The 17,470-nt window shown below is 35.5% G+C and overlaps 1 protein-coding gene across 1 annotated transcript in view; it reads left to right on the forward strand.

The window, feature by feature from the left end:
- Positions 1-12,155: 12,155 nt before the first annotated feature.
- LOC130216621 (T-lymphocyte surface antigen Ly-9-like) overlaps positions 12,156-17,470 on the forward strand; it is a gene marked incomplete at its 5' end in the record, with an annotated part of 12,846 nt that continues 7,531 nt past the window's right edge. The window contains one exon of the mRNA XM_056448512.1: positions 12,156-12,180. Within this exon, the coding sequence (XP_056304487.1) occupies positions 12,156-12,180 (25 nt within the window). The remainder of the gene's footprint in view (positions 12,181-17,470) is intronic.

A 17,470-nucleotide genomic window follows, 5' to 3' on the forward strand; every position in this document is an offset into this window, starting at 1 on the left:
TTAAAAGTCATTGGCTGGTAATATGATTTCACTATTTAGAAATTGCAAAGATAACTTTTCTGAAATTATGTTAAGGATAATGTCTGAATGTGTGAATATAAAATCAACTTTACCTCAACCTAAATCGGATAGAATTTAAGACAGTTTGAGTTTGAGAATGTTTGTCAGTGTTGTGATAATATGGTTTAAAGTGAGGCAATCTGTATACACCTGTACATTAGCCACAAGCTGCTCGTCTGTCCTCATGGACTTCACACACAAGTCATGATCAGAGTTTGTAATCTCTGTGACATGACGTGATTAATTGATATTTACACTATTATTTATACAAATGAATATACTACTAGTATTATTCAACTTAATTTATACTTATGATATCTTCTGTATGTAAAAGTGTACTAACTTTGAACTACTTTTATAGCAATTAATTGATACTTAAAAAAACATAACATATTTGAAGTAGTAAAGTTTTTAGTACACTTTCACAATTGTATTTAATTAGAACTTAGGTTAAGGTATACATTTATAGTGTATATTTGTTTTTACTTTTTTTAGTACAAAAATAAGATTGTACCTAAAATGCACTTCATAGTCTTTAACTATATTTTTATGGAAGTGACACTATGGAAGTGTCATAGTTTGGGGGATTTTTTTTTCCAGCAGAGAATAAATTCCTCAATAATTATTCCTTGGCACTGGGCACATATCAAACAAATGTTCATTATGTTACGACCCTGGTCTAGTGTCAAGGACGTAACATAAAAGAACACTGGACAAATAAACTCACTTTTATGAACCCTAGTGAGGTCCACTTATTTGTCCCACTTATTTTTTTCAACCCACATCCTGAAGCCAAATACCTTAAAGAGGACCCACAGAAAACATAATAAACAAAAAGCACACTCGACCTAAACACTCAACTGAAACTGAATACACCTAACAAAAAAATAACAGAAATAAAAATACAAAAACTACTCCTACCTCCCCAACTATAAAGAAAAAACAGGAGAAAATATTTACACAAAAGAAAAGTGTGGTGTCCAAAACCTGCTGCTTCTTACTGTGTATATACAGAGTACAATATTTACAATATTAATATAAAAATATTAACAAAAGTCAATATTTACACTAACACCAAAACGGATAAACACAATCAAAAATACTACGTAGCAACGCTATCATTTTTTTATCACACCAAACGCAAAAACAGCACGCCAACCAACTCGCTCTCCCGCCCAACGCCCGTCATCTGCATAATTAGGGCGGGGCCTGTGCAGATGAAAAGAGAGGGAGAGAGAGAGAAACACACATGCGAACGCAAAAATACAAAAATAAATGCGACAATAGAAAGAATAGACCATAAGGTGATGCGGTCGTGCAGTGGGTAGCGCAGTCGCCTCACAGCATGAAGGTCGCTGGTTCGAGCCTTGGCTGGGTCACTTGGCTTTTCCGTGTGAAGTTTGCATCGTTCCTCCGGGTGCTCCGGTTTCCCCCCACAGTCCAAAGACATGTGCTGTACGTGAATTGTGTAAGCTAAATTGTCAGTATGTGTATGTGTATGTGTATATGCCCTGGTCCTCCATATTGGTGGTTGAAATTTGGGCTAATAACCCACCTCATAAAAACTAGATCTTACGAACTACCAATATGGTGTGGCTAAATTTCAACTTCGATATAAATGGCCCTGGGAAAAAGTAAGTAATGGTGTAATAGTGTCATGAAACACTATTACTATTTTGACTTTATTGTATTAAGGGCATCAACTCCATCTCAACCACCGCATTTTCTTTTTTCTCTGTAAGAAAACAAAGAATCACAATTTAAAGATGTGTCATAGCTATATGCTTTATTTAGTGTTAATGTGCAAGAGATAAGGATTAAAATCAAGCATTCCTTCCCATCATTAACGTTTATGTAATTTTTGCAATATTTCATCCGGAATGTTTTGCATAAAGCTAAAGAACACAATTCTGTACCACTAAATGCATATTATGAATGTATACTAACATTAATAATATATCCCATCAGACAGTCCCACAGCAAAATTAAGATATAATACAGTGGACTCCTACTCATGAAGACCAAGTAGCCTATACTTGTATATTCTAAATATTCTATGTATTAGCAAAAACAAATTTAAATGTGTAGAAAAATGTATTATTTTTGAAAGGTATGCCACCCTAATCCCACCCTAACCTACATAACACTGGAGGACGAGCAAAACATACTAAAATGTGCAAATTTGATAATACAATTTTGCAATGATACAATAATACAATACAATGAGACGAATTAGCCACTGAAGCACCTCTCATATGAACTTTCAATTGTTTTTGCACTACTTAGTTTGTCCACAAGGGGCCTGTTTCAGTAAGTAGGTTCAACCAACTCTGAGTTTAAACTTGAACTCTGTGTTGATTTACGGAGAGATTAAAAACTCAGAGTTTTCTGTTTTAGAATAGCTGATCTGAGTTATGGTCAATCAACTTTGAATAGACCAACTCAGAGTTAAGCACACCATGACTTTAAAAAAACATCGTCAATGGAGTGTAGATATTACGACTGACTATGGCAACATCTTAAAAAAGAGATCAGCATTTCTTTCTCCAGCGGAACTTGATGTGCTCATGCAAAGTTATAGCAAATATGACCATATATTTAAAAAAGCAACACCACTACATCAGGGAAACAGAGACAGTTGGCGAGGGAAAACAGCTACTCAAGTTAATGCGGAATTTTACATTTAAAGTATTTCAATATTTAAGTATAATAAAATAAGTAATGTTATGTGTGACGTTTATACAATTTTTACACACGTTCCCACTTTTATAGTTGTTGATCAGTTTTAATAGATTTAGTGCACTTGTGTGTGTCTGCCTCTTATTGATCAAGTGATAGAGGTTGATATGACGTTTAGAATGTAAGCAGAACTAAACAATAGTTTTTATAAAGAATAATAATCCCATTAATCTAGTTACAGTAGATATCCCTGTCGAAGGACAGTGAATTTAAGCTAATTATTTATTAAAAAAGGACAAGCCATTCTCGTACGTGAATGTAGGGAATAGTTATGTTTCCATCCAAAAATAATAACTAAATTTATGTGCAAAACTGGAATTTCGCATAAATGTTTCCATTCAATGAATCAAAGAGAACAAAATCGTCACTTCCTGATTAAACTGGTGCCAAATATCAACAGTAAAAACAGAATTTACTGCGGTAGAAGAAGCTGCGTCAATCTTTTCTTTATTAAATAAATAACTTGTGCCTCAGAAGACAATGCTGACACACAATGAACACGCAGTGGCGTTTCAAGCCATGAGACGCGGAGAAGAGATGCTCTTGTCACGCTCCAGAGGTAATTAATAATATACATAAGCCTAATACTGAAACGGTTAAGGCGTTTTAGAATGACTAAAGCAACATTTAAGATGTTTTACAGTGTGCTCAGCCTGCTGGTTTGTCTATTCACACCCATTTTCATCATCATCTCTTATAACAAACCTTTTTTAATGCACATACTGGAGTTTGTTCAGTAAAAGTGTTTCCATCGTAGTTTAGGCACATCTTTAGGCGAATAAAAGTTTATCCTACTCAGTTATGCGTCTGTTTTTTATGCGTATATTCAAAAGTTATGTGCATCATGACGTTTCCATCAATCGTTTTTATGCGCACATCCAAAGTGAGCATTAAATAGGTGGGTGGAAACATAAGGCTAAGGCCAGAAATACCGCTTTGTCTTTAAAAAAGGGGAGGAGACCGACAGAAACTCAGAGTTTAGAGAATAAAACCTGCTCCTGACCAGGTTAGGTTCACAGAGTATATTACCACAGTAACTGACTCTTAGTTAAAATGACCTCTCTTTCAGAAACAGGCTTGACTTACCCTGCGTTCTCGAGTTTAACAAACCTGCCATTTTGAAATGTAAAACTTAAAAGTTTCTCTCATCTCAGTGTTAAAATACTCTGAGTTTTCACTTAGGGCATACTCACACTATGTACAGTTGCCTTGAACCGGGCCAAAGCACGTTTGTCCCCCCTCCCTTCTCTCCTGACGCCCCGCACACACATTACATTCGGGCCTGGGCATGCTTACGTCATCGTTGATGCTCTGTTCAGTAAGTGCTCTCGCTCAGCACAGTGGAGATTTCTTTAGTTATATTGTTTTAGTGGTTTGATATGCAGTGACACGCAGTCAAATATTTCGCCGAACAGATCAGCTACTTTTGATGCTCATAAACAATCATAAAGTCGTTGTGCTGCAGGAGTTAGGAGGTTTGCTGAAGGTGCGCAGCTTTCGTGCAATGAGGGGTTTGCGTCTTTAATAATCTACGATAGTTTGCGTTCATTGAACAGTCAGAATGATTAATAAATCCATATGAAACAGTTCCTTAAAAGTCGCGTCTCGCTTTCAGTTTTGGGCTTTGGTGCGTTTAGCACTCACACACAAGCATACCGTGCCAAAGCCCAAGTGAACCGCGCTTTGGCACACCTCTTCCAACCGGGCCAGGGCCGGCCAAGTGAACCGTGCCTGAGCCCAATTCAGAGCACTCACACTTCTCAAATTATCCGGGAAACGGGCCTGGGCACGGTGTGTGAGCATAGTGTGAGCATAGCATAGTGTGAGTAGGCCCTTAACCTCCTTTCTGAAACGAGCCTAAGATGTCAGCAATGAACCGCAATGAACCAATCACGATAAAGTAGGTAAAGCCGAGTGAAAACAAGTGTAAATGCATGAAAATAAAAATGTTAGCACTCATAACATTTCCAGAGAATGCAACATCACTATAATGTGGAATCTTTATAGTGTTGTTTATACATTAAGCCTCCTGTGTGTACAAATGCTATACAACAGAGTATACTTTAAAAGGATTTACTGTATACCTGACCCTGTGTGTACATTAAAATTTATGAGCCAATCCCCGCATATATGGCTACCAAGTGAACAGACTTTGCTTAAAGTGACTTAACTTAGAACTCAACTGTGAAATTAAAGCTTTATAATACTGAAAATGTTACAAACTTCAACAGAAGTATTTAATTGCATAATTTAATCTGTTAATTTCAGAGTCCAAAAAAAACAACAACATCAGTAAGTTACTCACCATGTATTGTAACTCTGAATTTCTTGTATTTAGTCTCTCGTATGCTGATGACCAGTAGTTTATAAACTCCAGAGTGTTCAGTTGTACTGTTTGTGATGGTCAGAGATCCTTTTTGATTCAGAGTGATGTTTCCTTTAGCGCCATCTTGTGTACAGACATCTGGTACATTCATCTCTCCTTTAGCAATGATGCGGTCTTCAGGTCCAAACATCCACATTATTAGATCGCCGACTTGCATTTCAGTTTCCGATGGTAGTGTGATCGATTCTCCCTCCTCACCTGATATGGTCTTCTCTTTAATTTTGTCCCAATTAACAAACAACAAAGGATAAAAATGGGAATGTTATAGCAGGTGGACACAATATGGCAACATCAAAACTAAGAATCTGTTTAGAAATGGTGATGTTTTGTTCATTGGATCACCCGTAGACGTAGATTTTAATTTTGGTGTTTCTACTGTTGAAAGTGGACAATCTTATAATATTTTAGACACTGCACTAGGGCTGTACAATTAATCAAAGGCAATTTCCATGCTCTTTTTGACCGTTAAGCTGTAATCTCAAGTAGCTCAGCAAGCATTTTTGTTTTTAAAAGAAGTCTGATTAACGTCGAATAGACATCTTAACATAGATGACTTGGCTAAAACAAGGCTAATTTTGGACTGTCAATCAACTTGTCATTAAATAAACTAATTAGACAGACACGTCATACATTTGTGTGTATTTGATGAATAATCTAGTTTTTCACTATTCTTAGACATTTTAGTTTTCCACTGAGAGCTTAAATTGGACAATCGACAGCTACTTCATTGTTTCCCAGTGAACCACAGCTCAGTGTTATGGCTACATCTGAAAACATGTGAAAACGTCATAATGTGAGATGATTCCATAGTTCTGTGATTAGATTATTGATTACGTTGAATCAGTGCTTAATTTTTGAATTGCGAGGTCCCGGAACAGATGGGGGTAACGGATGCAGCATGTTAAACCTCCTTTCCACTGCACACGACAAACGACAAGCGACAGACCTTTCATTTCCAATAGAGAGTAGTCCAGGAGCTGCGAGGAGTTCTGATCATCTCCATATGCGGAAAATTCGAATCTGATTTGAGCTGTGGATTCATTAAAATATTTGAACTTCTGCGACTAGACCGTATGCGACCGGCCGACAGGATGTGATTTATTCCAGTGTTGTTCAAGCAGGTCCGTGCGTGCAAGATGAGAAATAGTATGTTTTGGGGCTTTGGCGGTGTATGGCGGTGGGTTGTTGCGGACGAAAGTGAAGAGGGTTGGGAAGTTGCGAAAGAAAGTGAAAGTGAACAGGGGGACGGGGGAGGAGGTCGGTTGAGGAGGGGGATCGCTAAAATGAGGTGCCGGATCAGAGGTGCCGGTTTTGGCACAAATTAAGCCCTGCGTTGAATCAATAAAAGCAGTTAAATCTAGTAGTGGGCAGAGCGACCACAGTGACACCTAGTGGTCCTTTTTATGTATTGTTCTAAAACAGCTTCAGCAAAGAAAGTTACGCAAATTGAGGAAGTATACACCACATTGTAGAGTTGAGGTTTTGAAGTGATTTAGTGAAGTGGTAAGTGCAAAGATAATGGGTTCGAAGCCAGGCAGCTAGAGGTGTTAGTTTTTAAATGCTCTGTTCTTGTAATTTGTTTTGTTTTAGCATTGGTTAAAACAAAATGTGTGAAGTTACCGATTCTTTGAACCGCTTTAGTCACATGGCCTGTGTGTTTTGAAACATTTTGAAGCAGTGTTTCAAAACATCTGCGGTTCGAGATCTCGATGCTGTATCGAAATGTCAGTTTCGCGTCAGCCATCCCTGGTTAAATCCTCCATTCATTCATTCATTCATTCATTCATTCATTCATTCATTTTCTTTTCAGCTTAGTCCAGGCATGTCCAAACTCGGTCCTGGAGGGCCGGTGTCCTGCAAAGTTTAGTCCCAACCCCAATCAGACACACCTGAGCTAGCTAATCAAGCTCTTACTAGACTTTCTAGAAACATCCTTGCAGTTGTGTTGAGGCAAGTTGGAGCTAAAATCTGCAGGACACCGGCCCTCCAGGACCGAGTTTGGACACCCCTGGCTTAGTCCCTTTATTAATCAGGAGTTGCCACAGCGGAATGAACTGCCAACTTATCCAGCATATGTCCCTTCCCTACCCATACACTCATTTACACACACTATGGTCAATTTAGTTTATTCAATTTACCTACAGTATAACACCCGGGGAAAACCCACGCCAACACGAGAAGAACATGCATTTTTCTGTATGTGTGGTTTGTTTGGGTATGTTTGAATGCACCTTTCACATTCGAGTATGCACACCAAAAGTGGAACAAACAAGGATATCAAGCAATACAGTGCTTTAGCAGGACTCCATGGCAGCTCGTGGACACATTTCTGAAGTGACTTGCGATTCGCCTACATTTGCAGAGCATTAAAACATTTTAAACAGGATCCATGCTTCATTCACTGCAAAGAAAATGGTTTCTCTTTCTTATATCTACAATTTCTTAAATCAAGAAGAATATTGTCGTGTTTTAAGAAATTATGTCAAAATTTAAGTTTTTCCTTAAAACAAGCAAAATAATCTGACAATGGGGTAACAAAATAACCTTGTGTCTAAAGGAAATACAAGATTATTTTGCTTTACAAGTTTTGCTATTACAAGTGATGTAGATGTCACATGACTGCAACAGGTTCAGACCAGAGCAATCAGTATAATGTGGAAAAAAGCTGAACAATTCTTCAAAGCTGCCTTTGGTCCAGACCAAATGAATTGAACCACAGTTGTGAAAGCACCTTTACAAATCACAAAGCTGTCTTTCTCTGACAAAATGTACATGAAAATCGGAGCATTTGCTAAATCATGATCTTAATTTAATTCCAAATAATCGTGTAGCTCTACACTGTAAATATGTCTATTCAGAATCATACACTTGTGACTGGATTCTAAAATGAGATGTTGGGAAAAAATATACTGTGGCCATAATAAGTATGTATGCCTGTCTTTATCTATTAGCAATCTGTGTATAGCACCGAATTAAAAATACACATTACTCACCATGAGCAACAACCATGAATCTCCTGCATGTGATGTTTTTGCCGCTGGTGATTTCCAGTATATAAATGTCTGAATGTGCTCGGCTGATGTTTCTGATGGTCAGATCTCCAGTTCGCGGGTTTATCTGCAGTCGGTCTCTGAATCTCCCATCAGGACCGTCATATAATTTGTGGTGATTGGTGGCTCGGCTGAGCTCAGCGATGAAAGTGTATTTATCGCTGAACTTCCACAGTATCCGATCATCATTCCTCAGCTCAGTGACACCAGTTTGCAGGGTGACAGAATCTCCAACTGTATATTTCAGTGTATTCACTGCCACAGCAAGAAAAACAGAAGAAATGAATGAGTGCACATTAACAAGATCAGGGAAATCATGAATCTCTGAAGCTACTCACGCCAAACAAGAATGTTAAATTTCTTGTACGAAACTTTATTGCTGCTTTTTATCTTTAGCTCATAGACTCCAGAGTCGCTGCTTTTGGTGTTTGTGATGGTGAGATCTCCGGTTTTATCATTCAGATGCAGTCTGCCTTTAAATGCCTCGTTTTCAGGATAGTAGGAGGTCTGTTTCGTTTCATCTTCTGTTCCATCAATCTTAGCTATTAGAGCATTTTTAGGTTCAAACGTCCATAATATTTGATCTTCTCTCAGTAGTTTGGTAAGACCGGTTTGAAGATAAACAGACTCCCCTTCCGTGAATTTCAATGTGTCCACTTAAATTGATAAAACACAAAAGACAATGATTATAATCATGCAGGTCAAGCAGTAAGACTCTCCAAAGTAAAAAAAAAAACTGTCCGTTGAGTGACTAGAACCTCAAGTGTGTTTTTTTTACTAATAATTCAGTGGACCAGAGTCAATTATCCCACTTATACTATGGTTCACATAGTTAAATCCACTGTTCAGATATTGCATTTCAGACATTTCACCTCAAACTGCTCCTGTTTGTGGGATTTGTTTCATACACATCTCATCCAAAGCTGTTTCTGTTGTGTTTTGATGTAATTTTTGACTGTTTTAGCTGCAAAATAACTGAAATCATGCAGCGTTGTGATGCACTAAAAACCTGCCGGAACTACTTTAGCTGTGTGTTTATCTGAAAATAACTGCACACCATTGAAAGTTCATCAGCCAATCAAAATAAAGCATTCCAGAGTGCTGTAGCATAACAGATGAATAATATAAGGGATACCTACCTCGTACAATAACCTTGTATCTCTTTGTTTTTGTCGACTTGCTGCTGGTGATCTTAAGCTGATAATATCCAGAAATTTGCAACCTGATGTCGCTGATAGTTAGATCTCCAGTCTGTTGGTCCAGCTGTAGTTTGTCTCTGAATTTCTCATCATAAGTATAGGAAATGTTACAGTTTTTTTGGTGGATTTGTGCGATTACAGTATCTTGAGGTCCAAAAGTCCAGACCACTTCATCTTCGCTCTGAATCTCCTTTTGGCCAGTTTTCAACATTGCAGAATTTCCCTCTATCACTGACACCGTTTTCTTTTCTGTTTCAGAAACAGGTTAACAAAGAAGATATAACATTTTTAGCAATTTTAACAAGTCAAATTTTTACCAATTCTCAAATTTAACAACAGCAAATAAGACACCTACCTAAATAGCATTTTGTAACACTAGGCAGCAATTTTTAAATTTTGTAATTGAATAACTTCGTTAAAATAAAACCCATATGACTATAATACCCTGACTTTTTTCTAAATTTGTGTGCATATTTCTATCTAACACATTCACTCATTTATTTTCTTTTCGGCTTAGTTCCTTTATTAATCTGGGGTCGCCACAGCGGAACGAGCCCACAACTTATCCAGCATATGTTTTATGCAGCAGCTCCCAGCCAAGGCTCGAACCAGCAACCTTCTTGCTGTGAGGCGATCATGCTACCCACTGCACCACCTTGACGCCCTCTATCTAACACATTTTATTATAATTACAAAACACAAAAGAGTTCTAACTATTTCTTCCTTGAATTACCATAGAGGCCCAATTGACTGCATGCATTTCGGTGTCCACTACTTATTTCCTCGCCTAACTAGGCACGCCTCTGTTCCCTAGCAACTTCCTGCTAACAAAAACTTAACTTTTAGATAGCGAAAACATAACTTTACTTCAGACATATCCTTGAAAACAACATATTCAGTTGGGCTGCATGATATTGGAAAAATCTGATATTGCGATAAATATTGCGATATGAATACAGTTTCACAAGATGGTTTGAATGGCTCTATTTGACTGTTTTCTAGGGAGACTAACAGTATTCAGGTATAGAAATTGAATAATCACAATACAAAAAATGTATTATTTTACTTTGCTTTGTCTCATTTCTAGTACAAATATAGAAAAAATTCTCAGATGAAGTAAAAATATTGCTTTAATTTTAATTATCTGCTAATGGGAGAAGTAAAATTGTGGATTTTTTGCTTTAAAATGTAGATATAATAAATCGTATAAATAGTAAAATACAATTAATCCTTGTTACACATCAAAACATCATAAGTTCTGTGCCCACTTTTAAAACACTCAATGTTTTAAACTCTTAAAAACACATGCATATGATAAACTCACTCTATTATGATTAAACTTAGCAGTGACTCTTCAAATCCCATCAGTTGCTGATCAACTATGATTCTGAATCAACACTGCATATCCTGCGATGTGATTATTTAAGATGCACACATTGTGATATTTATGCTAAACCAATATATTGTGCGGTCCTAATAATCAGTGTGATGGAAAAAAAAAAAAAAAAAACTCGCTCACCTGCTTACAGACCTTCCAGAAACTCATTCAAATGTTTATTTATATACTATTTTCAGAGTGTATATTACGAGTAAAGGCTTAAAATATGAAGACAGACATTCAAAGCTCAATTCTAATATCACATTAGACGCTTTGAATGTAAATATGAAGTCTTATATGAAAACTATGGCCATTCTAGTATTTATATCATTCACGTAGATTCAGTGTTAAGGGACATAAAAAGGGTCTTTCAATTGACATTTTAATAATGTGAGAATCTGATTTGAAACACTGAACTGTTATTCAATCATTTTAAGTTACTTTCTACAATGCGTTTTTAAGATTCTACAACTTCTTGTATCTAGGCTATAACAAGGACTGCTTTTTACACTAACTTACTGGATTTCTTAAGATTTATTACACCTGGTGCAATTCGGCGAAAGGTGTGAGGTGATTGTTGTTTGCTAGTTTCAGCTTGGCGCAAGGGTCGTTTTGACGTTTTGCAGCATTCTGTTTAAATAGCAAATGCATTTGCGCTCATTTGTGTGCCCATAGGCGTCCTGGTCTAAAAAAGCATCTGGTCTGGCGTGTTGCTATTTTGATTAATTATAATAGGCCGCACAATAGACCAAATCAAAGCTGGTCTAAAGTCCAGCGCAGAGCGCGTTAGTTGTGCGCCTTGATTAAACATTGCTTAATACACATAGGATGTACAGCAATACGCAAATATCTTTACAAATGAAAAAGAATTAAAGGATTAAAATATTACAAAAATTATAGTGTACATAAATATAAAAACCACTGCCTGCGTGCCTACTTTATCTCGGGGTTTTTTTTAGTTTATGCATGACAATTTGCTTTTGTATAATGTCATTATTAGTAGTAATATTATTTATTATATGCATATTTATATTTGTTTTATTAAAAACAAGCTTAGATTTGTCCACCGGTCAGGTTTTGGACCATATGGGGCATAGCATGTGTATTTGGATATAACTCATTTTTTTGATTTCGTTATTATTGTTTATTTATTCGTTTGCTGGAAATTAGAACTGAATTTAGAAATAGTTTTAAAACAAATCTTTGCGCTTAACAAACAAAATTTATTATTTATACGCTAATGGATGTCTGTGCCTACAACATGTTTCCCTATCCACGAGAGTGAAAGTGAAAGTAAAAAATTAGGAAGCTCATCTCTCATTCTCAAGCTGCAGATGCTCTGTTTAACTGTTTTCTCTCTAGTGAAGGGTTCAGTTTTTCCACTTACAAAGTCCACCATGTAAATAGCAAATGTGCCATGGCGTGACGCAACTGACTCTTAAAGGGAATGTGAGATGAGACTCTGACTGGTTTATTCTCAAAACACTTTTATAACTCATTAAGAGAATAAGCCCAACCCTGTTAAGACCATGCGCCGCGGCACAGAGCAGATTTTTAAAATAGCAGAAGTGGATTCGGACACACCCTTAATGCTTTTGCGCCCTGCACTTTGGACTGCACATGGATCATCAAAATAGAGCCCATACAGTTGAAGTCAGAATTATTAGCCCTGCTTTGAATTATTTTTTCTTTTTTAAATATTTCCCAAATTGTGTTTAACAGAGCAAGGAAATTTTCACAGTATGTCTGATAATATTTTTTCTTCTGGAAAAATTCTAATTTGTTTAATTTCGGCTAGAATAAATGCAGTTATTAATTAAAAAAAATTTATAATTTTTTTTTTTAAATTTTTTTAAGCTATTTAAATTATTAGCCCGTTTAAGCTTTTTTTCCCGATAGTCTACAGAACAAATCATCGATATACAATAACTTGCCTAATTACCCTAACCGGCTTAGTTAACCTAATTAACCCAGTTAAGCCTTTAAATGTCACTTTAAGCAGTATAGAAGTGTCTTGAAAAATATCTAGTCAAATATTATTTACTGTCATCATGGCAAAGATAAAATAAATCAGTTATTAGAAATGAGTTATTAAAACTATTATGATTAGAAATGTGTTGAAAAAAAATCTTCTCTCCTTTAAACAGAAATTGAGGGAAAAAAATAAACAGGAGGGCTAATAATTCTGACTTCAACTGTATATAGGTTTATTCCATTCATTCCACTTATTTCATATTCCATTCAGATGTAAAAAAAAAAAAAAGATTACCTTTCCTTTTAGAGTGTCTGCGCAAGAAGTAAATCACACACAGGGCGGCAGCCACACACAGCAGGACACAAAGGCAAATCAGCACTATATAACCAGCAGACAGACCTGGTTCTGGAATAACTGAAGACACACAAGTCAATCACATGAGTGGTTCATGTTTAAATAAAACGCTTATTTTAATATTAATAAGCATGCAGTACGTACCAACAAAAACATTATAACTCTTGTATGAGGTCTCTTTACTATTTGAGATCTGCAGTTGATAAACTCCATCGTCTGTGTTTCTGATGTCCTTGATGCTGAGAGATCCTGTCTGTTGGTCCATGTGTAGTCTCTCTCTGTATCTGTCATCCAAACTGTATGTGATTCGCTGACTCTTTAACTGCATGTTAGCAATAATAGTGTCTGGATTCGTAGGTCCAAATGACCACTGTAACAGATCATGCTTTTGTGCATCAATAACACCAGTGTGTAGAGTAACGGAATCTCCTTCTCTCTTGTTTACCAAGCCTGCGAAAATCACATCTGGAAAACACACACAGGTAGGGCTGCACAATTAATTGAAAAAAGATCACAATCTCGATTCGACCCTACACACGATCCAAATTCAGCTTTTTCTACGCTTCACCCAGTTATATTTTCCAAGGTCAGGAGAGAAGATAAGAAGTCTTCACAGCAACATTGACACCTTCAAATGGCGTTAAAAGTGTCACATACTGTATTTGTAAGGTATAATTCACCCAAAATATAATTTCTGTCTTCAAGTAATGATGTATTAACGGTCGCCAAATCACACGTGAGCTGACGCACTGTTTGTTTATTGCAGAGAACACGCGTGCAAGCAAATAACGCCTACTTTAGTGAACACAACCTGCATATGCTTTGAATAACAGGTAATAAAGTTGTAAATAACGTTCAGTTCGTTGCACAGAGCGATTGTTTGAGGGCCGTGCGGGAGGTTTGGTTTGCATATATGTGTTTTTTCTTAGTGACAGCAGCCATGAGCCGCACTAGGAAGTGAAAGTAAAACCACTGCACACATCATTTAAATGATCATATCTCATTATAGAGTTATGATTATGACAAACATTTGATATGTTTTTTCTTTCATAGCGAACACAAAGTGTTGTGCATGAAAATAAATGTTTACTGTGTCAGTAGAACAACACTAGCCTATATATAATGGAAATATAATGGTCTAATAATGTTGTCAATGACAGATGACAAGCACATATCTTAAACATAATAAATCAACTTTAAAATTATGAATAGTTATATTCTGATGTCATCATTTTACTGTGAAATAACAAACAGGACATATTGAAAGTCTGTTCAAGTCCACCATAATACAAAATTTAGCATTTTAAGCAACATTAGAGCTACACATAGGCCTAATGTTATTATTGCTGTTTTACCATATGTTTGAGAATGAAAAATAATAATAGGCTAATCATATTAACCTTTATTTTACATTTACAGAATCGTGATCTTGATTTTAAGCAAAAAAAAAAAAAATCGTGATTCACATTTTTGCCAGAATCGTGCAGCCCTACACACAGGAACACTTGTCAGATATGTATTGCATTATTTGGAAGAACCAAATATGTAAATAGTTTATATAAACAGCTGAATCCCATATAGCAATCCGATGTATGACAATATATGCAAATTACATACATATGTATATGTATATGTAAATATATGTATATATATATATATATATGTATATATATATATATATATATATATGTATGTATGTATATATATATGTATGTGTATATATATATATATATATATATATATATATATATATATATATATATATACATACATACATACATACATACATACATACATATATATATATATATATATATATATATATATATATATATATATACATACATATACATATATATATATATATATATATATATATATACATATATATATATATATATATATATATATATATATATACATATATATATACACATACATATATATATACATACATACATATATATATATATATATATATATATATATATATATATATATATATATATATATATATATACACACATACATACATATACACATATACATATATATATATATATATATATATATATATATATATATATATATATATATATATATATATATATACATATACATATTATAGAAGCACATTATATGCTTCAAATAGCAGCAATTGTTGATTAATTCAACAATGATTTCTCTAAAATAATACAGTGAAGTAAAAAAATAAACTTTATAATACTTAAAGTACATAATTATCACCTTTTGAGCTACTCACCATGAACGGTAACACTGAATGTCCTGAGCGAGGTCTCATTGCTGATGATCTTCAGGTGATATTCCCCAGAGTGTTTGGTTCGGATGTCGCTGATGGTCAGAGATCCAGTCTGATTGTCCAGATTCAATCTGTCTTCAAATCTGCCGTCCTCAACATCATATAATGAGACTGTCTGAGATCTCCCATCGATCTTAGCAATAATAGTGTTCTGAGATCCATACATCCACATCAACAAAAACACGCTGTGTATTTCAGTAACATCAGAAGGTAGAGCGAGAGAATCTCCCTCTTTCACTGATAATTTTTTCATGTCTCCAAACACACCTGAAACATAATGAAAAGACAGATGAAGGTTTCAAAATCCCTACGATATATAGCACTGACAAAAAATCTAAAATAAATAAAAACACTAAAGTCTGTGTACAGTATAAAGCATCGGGTCTGCATTCAATATATAAATTATATTAATTATATCAATACTTAACACTAAATACAACGAATAACTGTTAAAATAAGATCTTATTTAACTTTTGTCAACACTCCTGCCCAGGGGTGTCCAAACTCAATCCTGGAAGGCCAGTGTCCTGCTGAGTTTAGCTCCAACTTGCTTCAACACACCTGCCAGAAAGTTTCTAGTATGTCTAGGAAGACCTTGATTAGCTGGTTCAGGTGTGCTTGATTAGAGTTGGAGCTAAATTCTATAGGACAGTGGCCCTCCAGGACCGAGTTTGGACACCCCTGCTCTTGCCCAATAGATTTTTCCAGCACAACAGGAGGGTAGGTGTGATTTTGCGTAGAATGAACCATAATGACTGAGGAAAGTTGGTTTTATATTCACACATTCAGACTTTTAATAATATTTCACAAAAATATTCTTTGCAAATTCTGAATGGTGAAATCATATTAGCAGCCAATGACCATCAAAGTACAACATTGTTCACAGTCAAATAAATAGTGCTAAAGTTGTTTTCAAGTCATACTTGCATGTGAGTTCAGACTCAATATTCAAAGAACCATTGTAAACAATATATAGAGATATACAATATATACATCTACAGTGTGTTGATCCTGGAACATCATTTTTGTTAATTCATATATATGTAACGTAATTCATATATGGACAGAGATATCTAATCCCTAGCCCTAAACCCAAACCTAACGGTAAATTATTCACAAAATCAGAGGGGGGTAATAGTTCGATAACAATTATGTGGTAGCATCTCTAGCTAACTGCATACGTTAACATAACCGGTAACGTATGCTTTAATTATGATTGGCTGATTAGAATTTTGCTCCAGGATCAACATGGATATTAATCCTACTTGGTTGAATGTCACACTAAACCGATGAGGCTGAAACATAAGCGCTGTCTTTCACCGTTTGGCATGACGCCAAAAGCTGACGAAGAAAAGGAGAACGTCCCCAGTTTAATGTAACTCTAAATTATAAAATTTCGCTTACATATTTTGTTAAGCAAAATGTAACTGTTTAGCATATCTAATATTTGCGATTGAGACACATTTCGTTTTTCTGCTTAGTAATATCGAAACCAAAAGAATCCTTCATGAACCTAAATCAATACTCACCGTTTAAAAACAACGCGATGGAAACGAGCAATATCCATTTCTTCATATTGCTGTAGAATTGAAGATCATAACTATGGATTAAGATGAGGTACACGATCAGTGGCGTCACATAACAAGTGAAGGTCAGAACGAGTAAAAGTTATGGGTGGTATCTTTTATAGCCTATGGTGCGCCACTGTATGGTGCCTTGCCAGATTCTTTTAAAGGTATAGCTCGCTCAAAAAATGTTATTGCCTAAATGAATGGTTTACCCTAAATTAAACAAATATTCACCCACCCTCAAGTGGCTCTAAATCTTTTAGAATTCTTCTATTGAAGAAAAAAGAAAATATTTGAGAAACGCTGAAAACCTGTGACAATTGACTGACATATGCACATAAATACTCTGAAAAATCAACGCATACAGGTCTCCATATTTCTTTAAACTTTAATCTTCTATGATGTTCAACAGAAAAAGAAACTCAAACAGGTTTGGAACTA

This window comes from Danio aesculapii, chromosome 22, assembly GCF_903798145.1.
Source record: "Danio aesculapii chromosome 22, fDanAes4.1, whole genome shotgun sequence".
Classification (NCBI taxonomy): Eukaryota; Metazoa; Chordata; class Actinopteri; order Cypriniformes; family Danionidae; genus Danio; species Danio aesculapii.